The 18408-nt window shown below is 38.7% G+C and overlaps 1 protein-coding gene across 2 annotated transcripts in view; it reads left to right on the top strand.

Annotated features, from left to right (window-relative positions):
• The window catches only part of MYO16 (myosin XVI), a 597681-nt gene that overhangs the window by 52725 nt on the left and 526548 nt on the right, over window positions 1–18408 (top strand). The window contains exon 1 of one of the 2 annotated variants that reach the window (XM_070579268.1): window positions 7404–7553. The exons of the other annotated variant lie outside the window; for it this stretch is intronic. Within the exon in view, the coding sequence (XP_070435369.1) occupies window positions 7478–7553 (76 nt within the window). The 5' untranslated portion in view covers window positions 7404–7477. Of the gene's footprint in view, window positions 1–7403; window positions 7554–18408 lie in introns of those variants that run through there. 2 annotated transcript variants of the gene reach the window in all.

Consider the following 18408-nt stretch of genomic DNA (forward strand, 5'->3'; position numbering starts at 1 on the left):
GAAGGCTTCTATCTAATATTAAACACAGTTTGTATTAACAAAATAAATTTATCAGGCATAATCAGTTTGAAATTAGAACATGTTGAAGCTCTGGGGACTGGTACATACTAAGAGCTGTCTACTTTCCCATTAGCTCAACTTGTAGAACAGAAGAGCATGACTTGTTTACATAACAGAAACCAATATTTGCTCGCTTTTATTCTCTTGGCATAGACGTCCAAGGGCAACGTTTGCCAGATCCTGGCACAACCTTTGCTGACGATGCGCTTCTCCTTGGGCGATAAAATGGAACTCTGTAAACGAAAGCAGGGCTGCCTGAACATTTTTGTGACTTTCTAATAGTTATGTGTGGATCTGCTGATTTTTCTTATGGAAAGATACAAATGTTTTAGCTAAAATTGAAGTTAGGTACTATAAAATGTTTCCCCTTTTGTTTTGTGACCTAAAACTGTGGTCATGCACTGGTATTTATTTGGAGGCATGAGCATATTAACATGATGCCGTAGACCAAATTGTGCTTTGTACTGAGTCACGCATGTATCCATTCCTATGCAAGTGCTGATACCTGTTTCCTATGTGTGAACTCATTCGGAGCTGGGAACACACATCCTTAGGGAAAAATGTGTATTCAAAATACTAAACAAGACAAGCCATTCAAATAAATCAATAAGTAAGACAATCCACTTCAGATAAGTAAATCAAATCTATCCTCTAGTACAAAGTCACTTTTGGAATAATGGTATCTTTTCTGGTATGAAGATAGTCGGCCTATTCAAAACGGAATCTCAGGAGACGAGGAAAATATTTCTAAATACAACCTCATCCCCTCCATGTGTTTGTTTCATTTTCGAGTCTGGATTCTAATCAACTAGACCTTCTAGCTTTACTTGCCCAAATCACCTTTCCCCAGCAGGTACCCCAGGTGTCAGAGGGCACAAGAACAGGTAGGAAGAATAGAAAAAGGGATTATTTATTGTAAAATAACTGCTACAGTGCACACTGGCACATCATTTGATGCCGATTTTAAGGGTGTGACTGTTTATTAGTGATGAGTTCCATTTCTCTGCAAACTGCTTGGAGTACTTGCATTTAAAAAGGGCTTTATGGACAATTGTGATGCTATTTGACATACTTATGTAGACCAGTGCTGGTCTATGATTTTTTTTTGTTTTTACTGGCCTTTAATGAGTACAGGCATTGAGAGAATATGCTTAGAAATATTTAGAACGGTGTGTCACTCGTGTGGCATCCAATTGCCTGGTCAGGGGACTCTTTTCACTGGTGTGGATCAGATAGGGTATTGTTGGACCTGAGTGATGTGTTGCACGTGGTATGAGCTGAATACTGTAACAGGACCACACGTTTTTATTTTTATGTTTTTTTTTTTTATGATTGGCATGTAAAAAGCTGTAGATATTTAATGTATATAACCCAATGGGTTTGGGGATAAGTATACACTCCTGAAACCGACACCAAAATCAAGGCCATAGATGTATCCATCTTCTCCCAAGGTTTCCTCCTCTCCTTTATTATTATTATTGTTATTATTTGTGTGTGTGTGTGTGGTAAGAACACTTTTCATACGGTCTACCCTCTTAGCTAATTTTAAGTATAAGGCAGAGTACTGTTAGTTATAGGCACTGTGCTACATGGTAGATCTCCAGAACTTATTAATCTTGCAGAATTGAAACTTTGCACCCTTTGACTTTCACCTCCCCACGTCCCTCCCCCTCCAGCCCGTTGTAACCACCATTCTACTCTTTGCTTCTGTGAGTTGGGCTATTTTAGACTCCACATATGATTGAGATCATACAGTATTTGTCTTTCTGTGTCTGGCTTATATCACTTAGCATAATATTCTCTAGATCCATCCATTCAGGTTGTTGCAAATGGCAGGATTTCCTTCTTTTTTAAGGCTGAATAATATTCCATTGTGCTTTCCTCATCCATTCATCTGTTGATGGACATTTAGGTTGTTTTCATGTGTTGGCTATTGTGAATAGTGCTGTCATGAACATGGGGGTGCAGATACCTCTTCAAGATCCTGATTTCAACTACAGGACCACATATGTATCCATAAGTAATTTTTTTTTTTTAATGTAACTCATACAGATAATTTAAGAAGCATTGGTGTAAGGGTGTAGGCTAAGAGCTTATTTCTTTTAAAAAACCCAATGGCGTATTTTATAGATATGAACTGTAGCCTATTTAATCAAGAATATTTTTATTTAGAAGAGAAAATAATTCTGATTTTGATGATAAACAACAGGAACAATTACAACAAAAAACTGCCACTTACTGAGTACTAAATATATTTTGGGTATCATGTAGGGTTCTTCATCTACTTTATGTTATTTAATTCTTAAAGCATCCCCTAAAGTAGGTGATATTGTTCCCATTTTAGAAATGTAGAGTGGTTTTGTTGCTTGCTTGAACCTTAACACAAGTGGTAAATCTGGGATTCAAGCATTTTTCTAAATCATAGCTCTCCTCACTATGGTGATGAGAAAGAAATATTTAATTGAGTAGAAATTTAACTTTAGATAAAATAGAAAGGTGCAGACAAAGAAGAAGACATTTCAAAGTGGAAGCAAAATGTTATCTTACAGATACGGGGGTTGGAGACCATCAGATGTGTTTCAAGATGGTAATTGGAGCAATTTGATTAGGATAGAAAGGTAATGAATATGGAGTACCTGAAAATCACATGGAAAAAAGTGGGAATGTGGCCAGTATGTGGAGGCTTTTCAGTGTCAAATGATTGAACTTAACCTGATAGGTAATGAGGAAATATTATTTTTGAGGCAAAAAAATTCCACAGCGAAAGAGATTTTAGGAATTCATTTTTAGTATGAGTTGAAATGAGGAGAAACTACAGGTAGGAGAAAAGCTAGGCAAGGAGCATGTGAAACAGTCTTGCCTTGAGATAGTAAGATAAAGAATCAGGATGATGGGAGTGGAAGTAGAAAGGGAAGGACAGTTAAAAGAGGAATCAAGAATTGACAAATCCTGATGAGTGAGCGTGAAGGGAAGGGGAAGTGTAGACGCCAGCTTCAGAGCTTGGATCCGGGACCCCTGGAGAAAAGATTCTTTTGATCTTGATTGACTGAGCATGGGAGTTGACCAAGGAGAGTAGGTTTTTGTTGTTTTTTTTTCTGGGAACGATTTGCTCTGAGCTAACATCTGTTGCCAATCTTCCTCTCTCTGTCCTTTTTTTTCCTCCCCAAAGCCCCAGTACATAGTTGTATGTTTTAGCTGTCAGTTCTTCTACTTCTTCTATGTAAGCTGCAGCCACAGCATGGCTACTGACGGATGAGTGGTGTGGTTCTGCCCAGGAACCAAACCCATGACACTAAGCAGAGCGCACCAAACTTTAACTGCGAGGCCATCAGGGTGGCGCAAGGAGAGTAGCTTTATCAGCCAAGGTGACAAGATAGATTTGTTACCTGCAGTGGGATACAGCAAAAACTGCAAGTAAAAATGGGCAATAGACAGTTGAAAACATAAAATCAAAATTTGGGCATGGGAAAGGATGTAAATATATTTTGTGATTACCTGAAAAATAGGGAGGAAACTTATGGCACCTACAAGCTTTATGTTATAAAATGAAGAAGACTTGGTGAATGAATCACAGTTTCTGAATTTATGTCATGACCATGATAAACATGAACCAATGTGACTATGTCAACTTTTGTTTTGACGTCTTCATTGAGATATAATTCACAAACCTTAAAATTCACCCCTTTAAAATGTACAATTCAGCAATATTTAGTATGTTCACAGAGCTATGCAACCATTACCACAATGAATTTTAGAAGATTTTCATCACCTTTCCCCTGCCAAAAGAATCCTCACACCCATTCCAACCCGCCTACCCCCAGCTCTAGGCCACCACAAACACGCTTTCTTGTCTCTATCGATTTCTTGCCTATTCTAGACATTTCATATATAGTATCATACAGATGTGGTCTTTTGTGACTAGCTTCATTCACTTAACATAACGTTATAATGTTGTAGCCATGTAGCACGTATCAGAACTTCCTTCTTTTTCACACTAAGTAGTATTCCATTGCACTGATATACCGCATGTGATTCTTCCACTTATCAGTTGATAGGCATTTGTATTGTTTCTGCTTTTTGGGTATTATGAATAGTGTTGCTATGAGCAGTCAGGTACAAGTTTTTTTGTGGATGTATGTTTTCATTTTCTTTGGGTATATACACAGGAGTGCAATTTCTGGGTCATGTGGTAACTCTAATTTTAACATTTGAAGAGCTGCCAAATCGTTTTCCAAAGTGACAGTAGCATTTTATTTTCCCACCAGCACTGTAGAAGTTTCCTGTTTCTTCATAATCTCACCAACACCTTTTATTGTCTGAATTTTGGTTATAGCCATCCTAGTGGATATGAAGTGTTATCTTATTGTGGTTGTAATTTGAATTTCCCTAATGACTAATGATGTCTAGCGTCTTTTCATGTGCTCATTGACCATTTGTATATCTTCTTTGCAGAACTGTCTTATACAAATCCATTGCCCATTATTTAGTTGGATTGTTGTTTTATCATAGAATTGTAAAGGTTCTTTATATATTCTGGATACTGGTTCCTTATAACATATGTTTTGCAAATATTTTCTCCTATTGTGTGGGTTATCTTTTCACTTTATTGATGGTATCAACCGTACAAATGTACAAAGGTTTTAAATTTTGGTATAGTCTAATTTGTCTACTTTTTTCTTTTGCCACTTGTGCCTTTGGTCTCATATCTAAAAAAAACATTGCTTAATCCAAGGCCACAAAGATTTACCCCTATGTTTTCTTCTAAGAGTTTTATAGTTTCATCTCTTAGATTTAAATCTATGATCCACTTTGAGATAATTTATACATATGCTATTAGGAAGGCGTCCAAGTTTATTCATTTGCATGGGGCTATCCAATTTTACCAGCATCATTTGTTAAAAAGCTATTCTTTCCCCATTTGCACCTTTGTCAAAATTCTGTTAACCATAAACATAGAGATTTTTTAATTTATTTATTTAATTTTTTTTGTTTGTTTGTTTTTTGAGGAAGATTAGCTCTGAGCTAACTGCTGCCAATCCTCCTCTTTCTGCTGAGGAAGACTGGCCCTGAGCTAACATCCGTCTCCACCTTCCTCTACTTTATATGTGGGACTCCTACCACAGCATGGCTTGCCAAGCTGTGCCATGTCCACACCCAGGATCCATCCGAACCAGCAATTATTTATTTTTTAATTAAAGAGATGCTTCTTTCTTTTCATTTCTTTTTTTTTTAAAGATTGGCACCTGAGCTAACAAGTGTTGCCAATCTTCATTTTTCTTTTTTCTTTTTTCTTCTCCCCAAATATCCCCAGTACATAGTTGCATATTCTAGTTGTGAGTGCCTCTGGTTGCACTATGTAGGACGCCACCTCAGCATGGCCTGATGAGCTGTGCCATGTCCGTGCCCAGGATCTGAAGCGGTGAAACACTGGGCCACCAAAGTGGAGTGTGCAAACTTAACCACTTGGCCATGGGGCCGGCCCCTATGGGGATTTATTTTTGACTCTTAATTCTATTCCATTGATCTACATGCTTATACTTATAGCAGTACCATACTGTCTTGATTACGGGAGCTGTTCAGTAAGTTTTGAAATTGGCAGATTTGGGCTCTCCAGCGTTGTTCTTCTTTTCAAGATTGTTTTGTCTAGTCTGGGTCCCTTGCATTTTCAGATAAACTTTATGATCAGCTTGCCAATTTCTTCAAAAGTTTGCATTGAATCTGTAGATCATTCTGGGGAATTTTGCCATTGTAACAATGTTAACGCTTCCAATCCATGAACATGCGATGTCTTTCTATTTATTTTGATGTTTAATTTCTTTCAACAATGTTTTGTAGGCTTCAGTGTAAAAATCTTGGAGTTTCATTAAATTTATTCCTAGTTATTTCATTATTTTGTTGCGTCTGTAAGTAGAATTTTTTTCTTAATTTCATTTTGATTTCTTCATGGTATTGTGTAGGAATACAATTAATTTTCATATCTTGATCTTGGATCCTACAAACTTGCTGAATTCAGTTATTAGTTCTAATAGTTTTTTTTTTTAGTGTAGATTCTTTAGGATTTTGTATATACAGGATTACGCCTTTGTGAGTAGAGCTGGTTTTATTTTCCAATATGGATGCTTTTTATGTCTTTTTGTTGTCTGTTTTCCTGGCTAGAACTTTCATTACAATGTTGAATAGAAGTGATGAGAGCGGATATCCTTGTCCTGTTCTGATCTTCAAGGTGAAACTTTCCGATTTTCACCACTAAGTATTATGTTAGTTCTGGGTTTTTCATAGATTCCCTTTGTCAGGTTGAGGAAGTTCTTTTCCTAGTTTGTTTAGTGTTTTTGTCATGGAATGCTGTTGGATTTTGTCAAATGCTTTTCTGTGTCTATTTGAAACGATCATGTATTTTTTGTCCTTTATGCTATAAATATGGTGCGTTGCATTGACTGATTTTCATATGTGAAACCAACTTTGCATTCCCAGCTAAATCCTACTTGGTCATGGTATATAATCCTTTTTTTATGTTTCTGGACTTCATTTGCTTATATGTATTGTTGAGAGTTTTTACATCTATATTTGTAAAATACTCGTCTGTAGTTTTCCTCTTTTCTTATGTTTACCTGGTTTTAGTAATACTAGCCTCATAGAATGCGTTGGGAGGCATTTTCTCTTCCATTTTTTGGAAGTGTTTGTGAAGGATTGGTATTAATTCTTCCGTAAATGTTTGTTGTGACACCCAGTGAAGCCAAATGGGCCTGGGAAGTTAACATTTAAGACTGTTTTTTCTTACCTGTTTGCCAATTTGGGGCACAAGAGTCTGAAATCCTTTGTAGGTTATACCAAATCCATGTATATATCTGAGATAATAATATAGAGAAGGCTTTTTTAATTCAGGACTTTATGAAAATTTAAAAAAAAATACGTTGAGAATGATGAAATCTGTTCCTGATTATAAATGGCACCATTGTGGCTAAGACTCTTGCCTCTTTGCTGTTCTAGATTTCTATTACTCTGTGTGGCAGCCATGCTCTTCAGTGATTCTGTACTGAAATTAGGGCTTTCCTTTGAGATGGCCATGGTTTTGAATTAGAACATCTCATGGGTCTGTTAGGCACTCGCTCGAAGCCAGCTTTAAGGACAAAGCACTTAAAAACATGCTAAGGAGGTCTAAGTTGATGCTGACAGAATTTTGTAATTTTGGTTTTTTGGTATAACTAATTATGAGTAAATCTAGATCTGATTATATTAGGTTTTAATATTACTAAGACAATAGAAAAAAAAGATGTAGAAAGGCAAGTAGTTTGTGCTGCATTTCCCATTATTTTTTTCCTCAGGCTCTAAGAAAATACTTCTTTGGTGACTGAATCTCTGTGAACTGTAGAAGTCTAGGAGTTGGCTCACCGGTTAAGGATAAGAGAATCCAGTGAAGATGAAAGCCAGGGGACCAGAGGATGGCTCAGAACTGAGGATTAGCCCCAGGAGGAAGAAAAGACAAAATCGTCAAGGTTGGTGAACTGTGGAGAGTAGAAAAAATAAGACAAGTGGCGCCAAAGTGGGAAGGATGGCAGACGTTTACATCATGATATTGAAGCTGACCTGAGAAATTTCTAAAATAATAAAGACCAAGCACGAGTGTTGTAGGGAAGTATAATTTAAGCTTTTCATTAGTTGTATACTGAGAGTAGAAAATACTTTTAAAAATTTCAAATGTGCGGGACATGGCAGAAGAGAGAAGGTGCACCATTGTAGTTTGCAGCCTTGCACCTGCATGTGTGTGGGTGTGTGTGTACTTGAAAACAAAACCAAGTAATGAATCTAGTGGTTTATATTTTTTTAAAACAAAGTTGGCTGATTACAAGTTCCTATATATGTTTCGCGAGTAAGTCTTCATGGAATTGAGTTGACTAGAGAGAAGTTTCTATATAAGCAATCACTGACACAACCCCTACCTCATTTTTACTACTTTTTTCTTAATGCTGGCATTGAGCTTCATAAACTCTGAAGTTTTTGTAAGGCCTGTAATCCATGGTATACTCTCACTAGCAGTTGGGTGTAATCTATATCATTTAAGTAACTGAAAATACAAGTGACATTTATTTTATTTGGAAGAAAAAACATGATTTCAAACTTCTAGGTAGTTATAAGTAAAGAGTAGAAACTTGGAATGTGTGTACAACTATCAAGATCATCCACACCAGGCTCCCCACCAATGCATGAATTCCAGCAATAAGATTCCTGCAAGTGTTCATTCAGTCCCTGTGTGAACTCATCTCCTTTGGGTAGACCACTCCCGAATAAGGCAGCCCATTCTGTATTTTTGCAGCTCTGATTGTTATAAATCCTTCTATATTGCCTTGCCTTAGAACCTCCCCCTCCATGTAAAAACATCAGCTTCCTTTATCATTCTTTTTGTGGCACAGTTGCTGAAACTGCTACTATTCTGATTATATTTTTCAAAATTTGAATTTGATGACCTTTACTTTAATGGCATACTTTACAAATCAGAGCTAAAGCTCCATTTGAAAGGATTGTTAAATTAAATGGGGAGTGGGTCACGAGAAGGAGGCTAATAGTGGTTTTATGAACCAGCTTTTGCTGTAGCAACAAACATCACCAAAATCTCATATCTACCCAAAACAAGCACTTGTTGCCTCGTGACCTTGCTTGAGGGCTATGGGCGTCCATTGCAGGTAAACAGGGCTCTGTTCTGCCTCAGGAGTCTTTCATTCTGGGACACAGGCTGAAGGAACAGCTACTGTCTGGGACTACTCTTTCCCAGGAGAACATGGACAGGAGCTTAAGCGAACAGGCAGAAACACTCAATGATTCCTGTATCCTCTGGCTGTAGGTGGCATGCTGCCACTTCTGCCCGCATCCCGTTGGTTAAAGAAAATCAGCTGGCCAGCCCCCAAATGCTTCTGCCCATGGAGAGGCACAGCAGAGGGCCCAGGGCAAAGGTGTGGGTGTATACACCTGCTGCAAAGAGAGGGTCATAGTTGAGGCTTTCATCTAATCCAGCGCAGTGGTTATCAAGGAGTGAGATTACGGATGATATTTCTTTTCTCACCTTTTTAGATTTACTAAAATGTGTTGCAATAAATATCAGTTACTTCCATAATTGGAAAAGAGTAACATTGTTAAAGCATGGTAATTTCTTTAAAGTAGGACGTATTTAAAAATACTACTTATTCTTAAACTCCAATACTCATTCATATATTTTTTAAAACTCTAATTGACATAATGTGCATATGCAACATTTCTGCTGTTTTGATATTTATAATTTCTTAGCTGCATATTAAAATTAGCTGCCAGGAAATGGGAGTCAGTCAGACAGACCAGGGGTAGACTGAGGATAGATTCTGAACAAGGAATGAAGTCAGGCAAGGTGGTCAAATTGTCTACACCGTGACCTGGGAGTACGAGAAGGTTAGAGATGACGTGGGGGAGTCTGCCCACTCCCCTACTTCAAGGGTGCAGGGGTAGTCGCAGCTCAATTTTCATATTCTCTTCTTCACCCATACACACTATTTCTCCATTTGAAAAAAAAAGGTAATTAGTGAATAGAGTCACCAACAGTCTTGGAAGGTCAAGGTCTGTATTTTTCAAGGGCTCTGCCAGTCAGCTGCCGTCATTGTTGTGTTTGCTCCTGGTTGGGTTTCGCTTACCTGGATTTTTCCTGAATATGTCATTGGCTGGCTGGGTTTGCTAGCACTGTGTCTTTTGTTTTCCCGGCTCTCTGAAATTCCAGAGGAATTCAGGAAACTCCCTTGAAGCTCCGTGGTTAGACAAACAAGGAAATAGGATGAAGTTCTTTGATCTCTTCTCTCTCACTCAGCTGGAGAATGTTCTAGTTTCAAAAGCAAATATCACTGTAGCATTAATATTTCATCGAGCATGCAGGTTCCTTGATGGGAGATCATGAAATAAACCTTCAAGTAAACTTTATCTCCTACTGAACCATTAAACCTGCTCAATGAAGACAGTATTTCCTTTGCCACTGGATGAAAATTCTGACGGGCCTGATGACTCTTGGGCTAACTCTTATGTAACAGCAAGACCTATGTCACTTTAATTCTCAAGAAAGTTTCAGTTCAACAACTTACAATGTTGAATGCCAGAAAATCATCAATATTTCTAAGCTGACATAAAGTTAAAATCTCTCCCCTTCTCACATTGGGGCCCTGATAAGTGTTACCGAGAGAGAGAGATTGTAAGGGAGAGTGAGACACTCCTTCTTTCCTTGCCAAGAATTTCTTCTTCTCCAGTTTGTTAAGCATAGTCTTTAATCACAACTGGTGCGATGTGTACGACTAGAGACAGGTTGAATTCAAGAATTAAAATACTAAAAATGCCATGTATAACAGCCATTTGAAAAGTGAAAGCTACATAATGAGAAAATTATTTATGTAACACAATTTCTAATTGGAATCTGTGTCACCTTCCTATTTTAAACTCAAATGAGGATTATTATACAAAGTGATATATCAAGGCAGCTGCCAGGACTGGATGCCCATTTGAAGACTTTAAGACTAGAAGTGACCTCTTAGAAAAGGCATGTTATAAACAAGGCACACGACCCATGATGCCACATCTGTCTTTGCTGGGTTGTTTCTGTGTGTTTATTAAGCATCCTTTTTCTAAGAGAGCTGCCAGTGTTCTCACTAGGGCGCATCAACGTCCATCTGTGAAACTTACCCACCAAGATGTCTGGTTGGAATGAAACCTCTGGCGTCCTGATGCCCATGAATTTTCCACATTCGGCTTCAGAATATGTACACTACTGGTCCGGATATACATCACCAAGAGCACCATGAGCTTTTATGAGACACTTTCACATCCCAACTCCTTTGCTTTCTTCTTGGTCCTGTGGCGTGATCGTAATTATGACTGTGTATGTTGGGTGTACATTTCCAGATCACATTATTTTGCTACTCCAGCATCAGAACGTTGTAAACATAGTGGCTGAGAAATCATATCTTTAAAGTCTTATTGCATTTAGGATTTATGGTAAATTCAAAAGGGGTTAATGATGTTATACTTTTCTTAAAGTTCTCAGGACTCTGTAATCAAAGTCTTCTTTCCCTTAGGGTCTGCCCTAAGATGAATTATTAACCCAAAGTCGGTATGCAATAAATAATAAATAAAGCCAGGACCTAAAAAGAGTTTTCTAGCAAGCAGTCCAACATCAATGTTTGCTGCCCAAACCAATTCCTAAAAATTTTTTAAAAGCCTCATAATGAAAATAGATAAATAAGACTGAAAAGAAAAACCCAGCAGATATATACAACCTAGATGGAGCAAAAATGTATAGAAAAGCTATTTTGCTTTCTTTGAAGAATTTTCTTGATAGAAGAGAAGATTACAAAATTATTTTCTTTATGGAGCCTTCTTTTCTCCCTTTCACCCTCTGCATTATTTAGGATTAGATTTAGCATCCTGAGGTAGAGACCCCCATACTATCCTGGCTTAACCAAGATACACATTTGTTGCCCTGTCACATGCAAGTCCAGAGGAGGCACCCCCGGGCTGGTGCAGCAGCTGGGAGCTCAGTTCCTCAGGGAGCAGCTCTCACCAGCTTACTGCCTGCTGTCCTCAGGATATCCGAGTCTTTGGCACCCATGTTCCTGACAACAAGAAGTACAAGGGATGAAGGAAGGAGTGCAAAGAGCAGGAAGCGGTTATTAAGTAATGGAGGTCTGGGAAATAGCCACAGCTGCTCTCCTATTGGTCATAACTTAGTCACATCTACCAGCAAGGCATGCTGCGAAGTGTAGTTTTTATTTGGGGCAGCTATGTACACCAGCACAAATGCTCTCCTTGTCTAGAAGGAGAGAGTGTGGTCTCTGCCGCTCGCTCTTCTTTTAGAGACAGTATGAATCCTACTTAACAACAAGGGTTCAAGTACTGATTTTGCCACATCTCTTTCTTAGCCTGAGCTCCATCATATGTGAGATGGGAAAATACTGATTTCTTAAAGTTATCGTAAGGTTAAAATGCAAGACTGTGTGTAAAATACTGAATAAAGAATTATTTAATCAATAAATAATGGAAGCGATTCTTTCTAGTATCGGCAGGTACCCTCCTCCATTGTTCCTCCCTGTCTGCTGGTTTGGAGTGGTTTTCTCCGCTGCACCTCTTTCTGCTGCCCGCTCTGCATCCTGCCTCTCTGTAACACCCTGGCCCTCTCCTTAGCTTGCTCTGTCTCCTTGATCATGCCCTCCTCTCTGCTTTATCCTCTCTTGTCTCCTCTCTCGCCTCCATCTCTTCCACCTCCTTTTATTTTTCCCTCTCTCCTTCCTCCTGCTTCTTCCCTCCCTTCTCTCTCTCTTTCTCTCCCTCCCTCTCCTTTTGCCTCTCCCTCTCTCTCTTTCGAACTCCTAGCTCCTCCCTTCTTCCATCCTCCTGGCCCAACCTCTGAATTTTCTCCCTTTCCTTCCCCCTCCCTCCAGTTATTGGATAGTAACTCTTGTGATGTGAGTCACTGGGGAGACCAAGTAAAACAATAAGACAGCAAAATACTGCCCTCCAGCTGTTCACTGTGTGTAGGTGAACACACAGTTACAAAATAAGGTGTTTTATTAAATGCTATATTGGAGTCTAGGATCTGTGGGTTTAAGGTCCATTTAGGGGTAGCTGTCTGGGGGGCTGTCATGAAATGTGACATTTGTGCTGGATCTTGAATGCTGGGCAGGATTTATGCCCCCTGGTGAGGAACGTGGTAGGGAGGGAACACAAAGGTCACAGCTTGCACAAACAGGCAGAGAATTGTGATTTGGGTCATTGCAGACATTTGGCAGAGTTAGAAATTAGGGTCTGTAGCAGGCCCTGCGGGAATAAGCAGGAGCCTGATCCTGAAGTCCTATGCACTAAGCGGGGTTTAGACTTTCTTCTCTGAAGCAGAAGCTGGCAAACTTTTTCTGTAAAATGCCAGGGATTAAATGGTTTCCACTCTATGGTCCATGCAGTCTGTCTCAACTAGCTACTCAGCTTAGCCCTTGTGATGGGGAAGCAGCCCTGGAGCATAGGGACGGGGTGTGGATGACGCATGCAGACAATATAGACAGGGCTGGGCTTGGGCTGGGTTTGGCTTGTGGGCCATTGCTTGCACCATCCCATTGAGAATCTTGCCCTTCATCTGCTTTTGATAAGTGAGTTTTATTGGCAAACTGATACTCCCATTAATTTGTGTTGTCTGGGGCTACTTTTGCGATTTTGTGACAGTGACTGTACGGACCACAAACCCCAAAATATTTACTATGTGCCCTTTGACAGAAGAAGTTTGCTGGCCTTGCTCTAGAGTTCTGGTGTTTAAAGCTGTGACATAAGGAACTGGAGTTTTAAAAAATTATTCTGGAGCTATTATGGAGAATGTCTTGGAGTAAGGAAACTGTTAGAAAGCCTTGTGGCTTTTAGAGATTGAGGACATTGGCTGTGTATAATTATAATTAGAGACATAGAAAGAGTCAAGGTTTTTTTTCAGAGAATACTAAGAAAACTGACATTCATTGGAAAATGTAATTGAGAAGCAAACGTGTTCACCCTTTTGCGTGTATAGAGTTTTGCATGCATGGAAATCATCAAAGTCATTTATGTGGCATGAAAAAGTGTTCTATCAAAAATGATAAAAACTATCTGTCTATTGATTGCGAACCAATTTAAATCACTTTGCAATTGCACTTTTAATTCAACTTATATTCCTAAGCCCCAAAGAAACTCAATATCTGCTATAATATAGACACTTCTGTTTGGAGGATAAACAACATTACAAGGATGTATTTGAAATTAAGGCACAAACACTCGAGATTTCCATAAGTAATGGCTACAAAATTTCATGTAGGTGGATGTCCTAGAATGCAAATATTAATATTCTTTACAAAATTGTGTGGTTGATTTTGAAATAGAAATGTTGGTTCCAACAGCTCTTTCAAGTAGCGTATTATAACATATTATTCTGGTTTTTTCATGCTCCTTCCAACATGCCAGCACCAGCAGGACAAGATTTTCTCTCTAGAGACCAGGTTTCAGCTCCAGTACCCTCTAGTAAGCTTCTACCCAAACTCTGGGGGTCATAGCTGCATCTTGTAGTTGCCGCCTCTGTTTGACACCTTAGTATTTCCTTCTTATCTTTTCAGTCCTTGGACATCTAATTATCAATTCTTAGGTCTAATTACCTTGAGACACCACCTGGTGTGGCTCTGTCTTCTGATAAGCGCTCACTGACACCCCCACCCTCTCTTGCCCCCAACATTTATGTCCCGGGGATGGAGAGGTGCTTGGTGATCAGTTCTCTTACCTGTTATGCTCTGTGGGGCTGGGACAGAGGGGAAAGGTCAAGATCTTCACTGGGGCTGGAGGTCAGTAGTGCAATAGTGGGATCATGTCTGAGGAGATGTGCTAATGAGTGAAAAGCATCTTGCCCAAGTAAATCATCAAAGTCAAAGAGGCTTGAGTCAAATATAGTTGGGTGCTAGAATGGCTCTCAGAAAGCCCCGTGCTGCCATGTGTCAAGAGCTGCAACACACAGAATTAAGTGTTGATTTTCTGGCATATTAGGAAATACTTAGGAACCTGCTGAGGACTGTTCTTCCCCAGTAACTTGTATTTGGGAAGCAGGGAATACAGAGTCATGATGCCCAGAGTAGTTAGTAGTGGGAGTGGGGGGCCAGGGGGAAGCTCATGTGGCTATAACACCACCAGTTAGAGAGGTAAGGAGAGAGAGACCCAATGGGCTCCTGAGGGTCTTGGGACCTGGAATCACAGTGGTGGCCCATGCCCCGTGAAGTTCTTTATTTGCAGTTGAGATTGTGTATTGATGTGATGTAGCTTGTGTCTTTTGCCTAGGTGTCTTGGAGTCTTTCCACTAATCACCATTGCCTTTGGGATGAGCTAAATAACTAAAAAGAGAAGTTGTTAGAAATATGGTATCTACAATGATAATCCCAAAGAGCAGTCAGTTGGAGCCTGGAAGAGAAATCAGTGTGTATGCACATTAGAGATGGAGGATTAGTGCTGCTAACTGAATTCCTATCGATGATAAAGGCAAGTTTTGGGGGTATCTCCACAAGAGGAAAATGCTACACAGGAATTAAGAAGCATGTCCATTGTTTGAGTATTGTAATTAATGGTTATAGCAGATGACTCTGGTCATAGGTGGATAGAGTGACCAAGGGCACACTTGTTACATGGAATTCTCCAACTTCTGGCTGTGTGCAAGGCTGTCAATCATGCCAATAGAACTTCCACAAAGTAGACCATGTTGCTAAAAATAAAAGCAGAGAAGTATTTGAAATGAATATACTTTATTAATTTATCTTAGATATTTATTTTAAAATATCTAATTGTGCAATAATTCATAAGCAAGTCTTCTCTACCTAGATTTTTGCTATCCAAATAGATGTGAATAAATTTTTTTCTTTTTTTAAACTTTGGTGAATAAGGAAAGACTTTAATTTAAAAGTTAGATTTTTATAAGCTCAACCTACGGCCTAAGACTTTACTGTTCCCCTTCACGCCTCTCCCGTTAACTTCCAGCTGTTTGCCGTCATACCTGTTGGTGCACATGAGCCAATCTTTGCATCTTGCCTACTAATTCCTACCACATCTGACAATGGCGGCTGTGCATGCCATTTTTTACTTGGAATGGCCTTCTGTCTAGTTGGAACAAGTCACTCACATCAGGAAATATCAAAATAAGATCAATAAAGGAGTTCTAATTAATGCTATGGTTTGCATATCCTGAAATAGTTAAATGTAAATGTATATGAACACTTGATGTAGCGCTTTCATGAGTACAAGTACACAGATTGGCAGTCCAGTGGTCTTTCTTCACTGAATCACACACATACATGTACCCTGTGATTTCGAGGTTCAAAATTCTTCTTCGGGTTAAACTAGAACTGAAAGACACACGTGCAACATTTGAGTGCAGAATCTTCCTAGTTTTGCTTTTTTTTTTTTTTTTTTTTTGCTGAGGAAGATTAGCCTTAAGCTAACATCTGGGCCAATCTTCCTCCATTTTTGTTGTAATGGGGTGCCACCATAGCATGGCTTGATGAGCAGTGTGTAGGGCCAGTGCCCAGGATCTGAACCTGTGAACCTGGGCCACCAAAACAGAGTACATCGAGTTTAACCACTACACTATGGGGACCTCTTCCTAGGTTTTAGGAATTTCCCTTAACGCATTTTAAATTGTTTATCTTCCAACTAGTTGAACAGTATTCTTTTGAACAACTTTGTGTTTACAAAGTATTAAGCTCAGTTTTCATAGTAATAACTCTATCTTTTTGGTACTCAATCCATCTGTTTATTTAGTTAAATTTTGTAACCATAATAAGTACAAACGGCACATTCATATTTGGGACTAAAGGTAATGCTGTCTTGGTAAGCTCACATTTCTACAGGTGGGAATAGAATTCTCTGGGCCAACTAGACACAAGACTAGTGGCAGTGTGAACCCAGAGTGTCACCAACATCAATCAAGATATTTTAGAGAGGGAATGGAGGGTATCCAGTGAAAGGAAATCAGTTAAAATCTTCTCCTGGAGTAGCCACCTATTTTTTACAATTTAGCAGTCCAAAAAATAATATATAAACATATTTGTCATATAGACAGTTTACACAGTCTAAAGATATTGAGGAAAATAAATGTATATGAATTGTTGTGGAAGTCTTTAACACACGTTTCTTTCTAAAATGCAATTTAAAATTATTTTTTCTGTATGGCAGAAGATGTGAGTGATATCTTAATTAAATTAACTTTATGTTGATGAGTATATAATTCCACATGGATTCATATGATTAATACAATAAATTTAATCATTTGGGGGCATCATTCTTTGAGTTCCTAATTTATATAAATGAAAAAAGATACAAGAACTTACTAAGATTTTTTATGATTCACTAAAATCATATGGCAAAAGGGCAAATTATGTGTCACCTAAATTTCTAAGTAAATGTAAATATCATTAAAGATTTTGGTTGAAATTCTTTTGACTGTCAGGATCCTAAATCGTATGCAGATAAGATACATTTATAATATGCAAGCTAAATTGAACAAAATATTCAAATCCTGTTACTATCCAATTCTTGTTCAAAGATAGTTTCAAGTAAGCGAAGTGTCTTTTCTCTACCTATAAACCTTCACCTCTCTTCTTGCCTATTTTTGTATATGTAACCTGTACCTCTCAGTATCACAGCCCCACAAGGTTTTCCTCTTTTTCTACTATTTCTCACAGGGTAGCCCCAGGCAATGTTATGAAGCAGGAGAAGTATGTCAGCACTGTTAGAATCAGGGGAAGCTGCTGAGATCCTTCCAGCATTCCCAATGAGTTTATTGAACTAACGCATATTCATTGTCTCCATTTGAGTGACTGTAGATTATTTAGATACATATAATAATATATTTTCTGTGCACCATTAAGGCCATTTTAGGATAAGGCAAAGACCTAAAACTTTTCCTAATTTGAAAACATTTTTTTTAGGTAAATTAGTTCAGATTCTCCAGTACTTTTCATCATGATTGTGTGATTTTCAGAGCCTTCTCTTGATGATCTGTGACTATTTCAGATTCAAAGAGATGATGGAATATAGTGAAAATATATTGAACTCAATGCTAAAACACAGAGTCATTTCTTCCTTACTCTTGACCTTGTATCTCAGTCTGGTTCTGTCTGTCCACTTTCACATTTATGAGTTCAGCCTGTTCTTCCTGAGGCATTTTCACAGATACTGGAAGTACAAGGTGAAATAGACAAACTTCCTGAACTGGAGGATCCTTAAGGAGAAGGAAGATGTTCCAACCAGGAGAGGCAGGTGACACACCCCTACTCAGCCCCTAGCACACCAACCCAGCCAGGGGAGCAAGGAAGATATTTAAGCAGAATATTTCACTTCACAGTGTAAATATTAGGAAACTGTTGTGGGAACAGACAGCAGGGACAATTGCCAAGCATCTCATATACCGTTTTGGAGATGGCTGCCATGCCATGTGAAGATGGCATTAAATCTTGAGGGATGAAGAAAGATTGGCCAAATTAAAGATGTGAGAGTGTTAGCGGGATGGAGAGGGGGTGGAGATAAAGACCCTTTCACACAAAAGGAAGACAGGGGCTTGCATTAGGCATTATGGGTGCATGGAGTCATTGCCTAAAAGTTTATGAATGGTTTTGGCAGATGAAGAATGGTGAAAATATTACCTTCTTTGCCAACTTCCCAGGATTATAGGATTGATCATCCACCCCAAATGGAATCAAGCATGGGAAATCATTTTTTAAAAGACACTAAATTGCAATATTATTATAATATTCAGCTTTGGTGTTGATATTTTAGGTTCAGAAAATGTTATAGGTCAAGTTTACGAGT

Source organism: Equus przewalskii, chromosome 16 (assembly GCF_037783145.1).
Source record: "Equus przewalskii isolate Varuska chromosome 16, EquPr2, whole genome shotgun sequence".
NCBI lineage: Eukaryota > Metazoa > Chordata > Mammalia > Perissodactyla > Equidae > Equus > Equus przewalskii.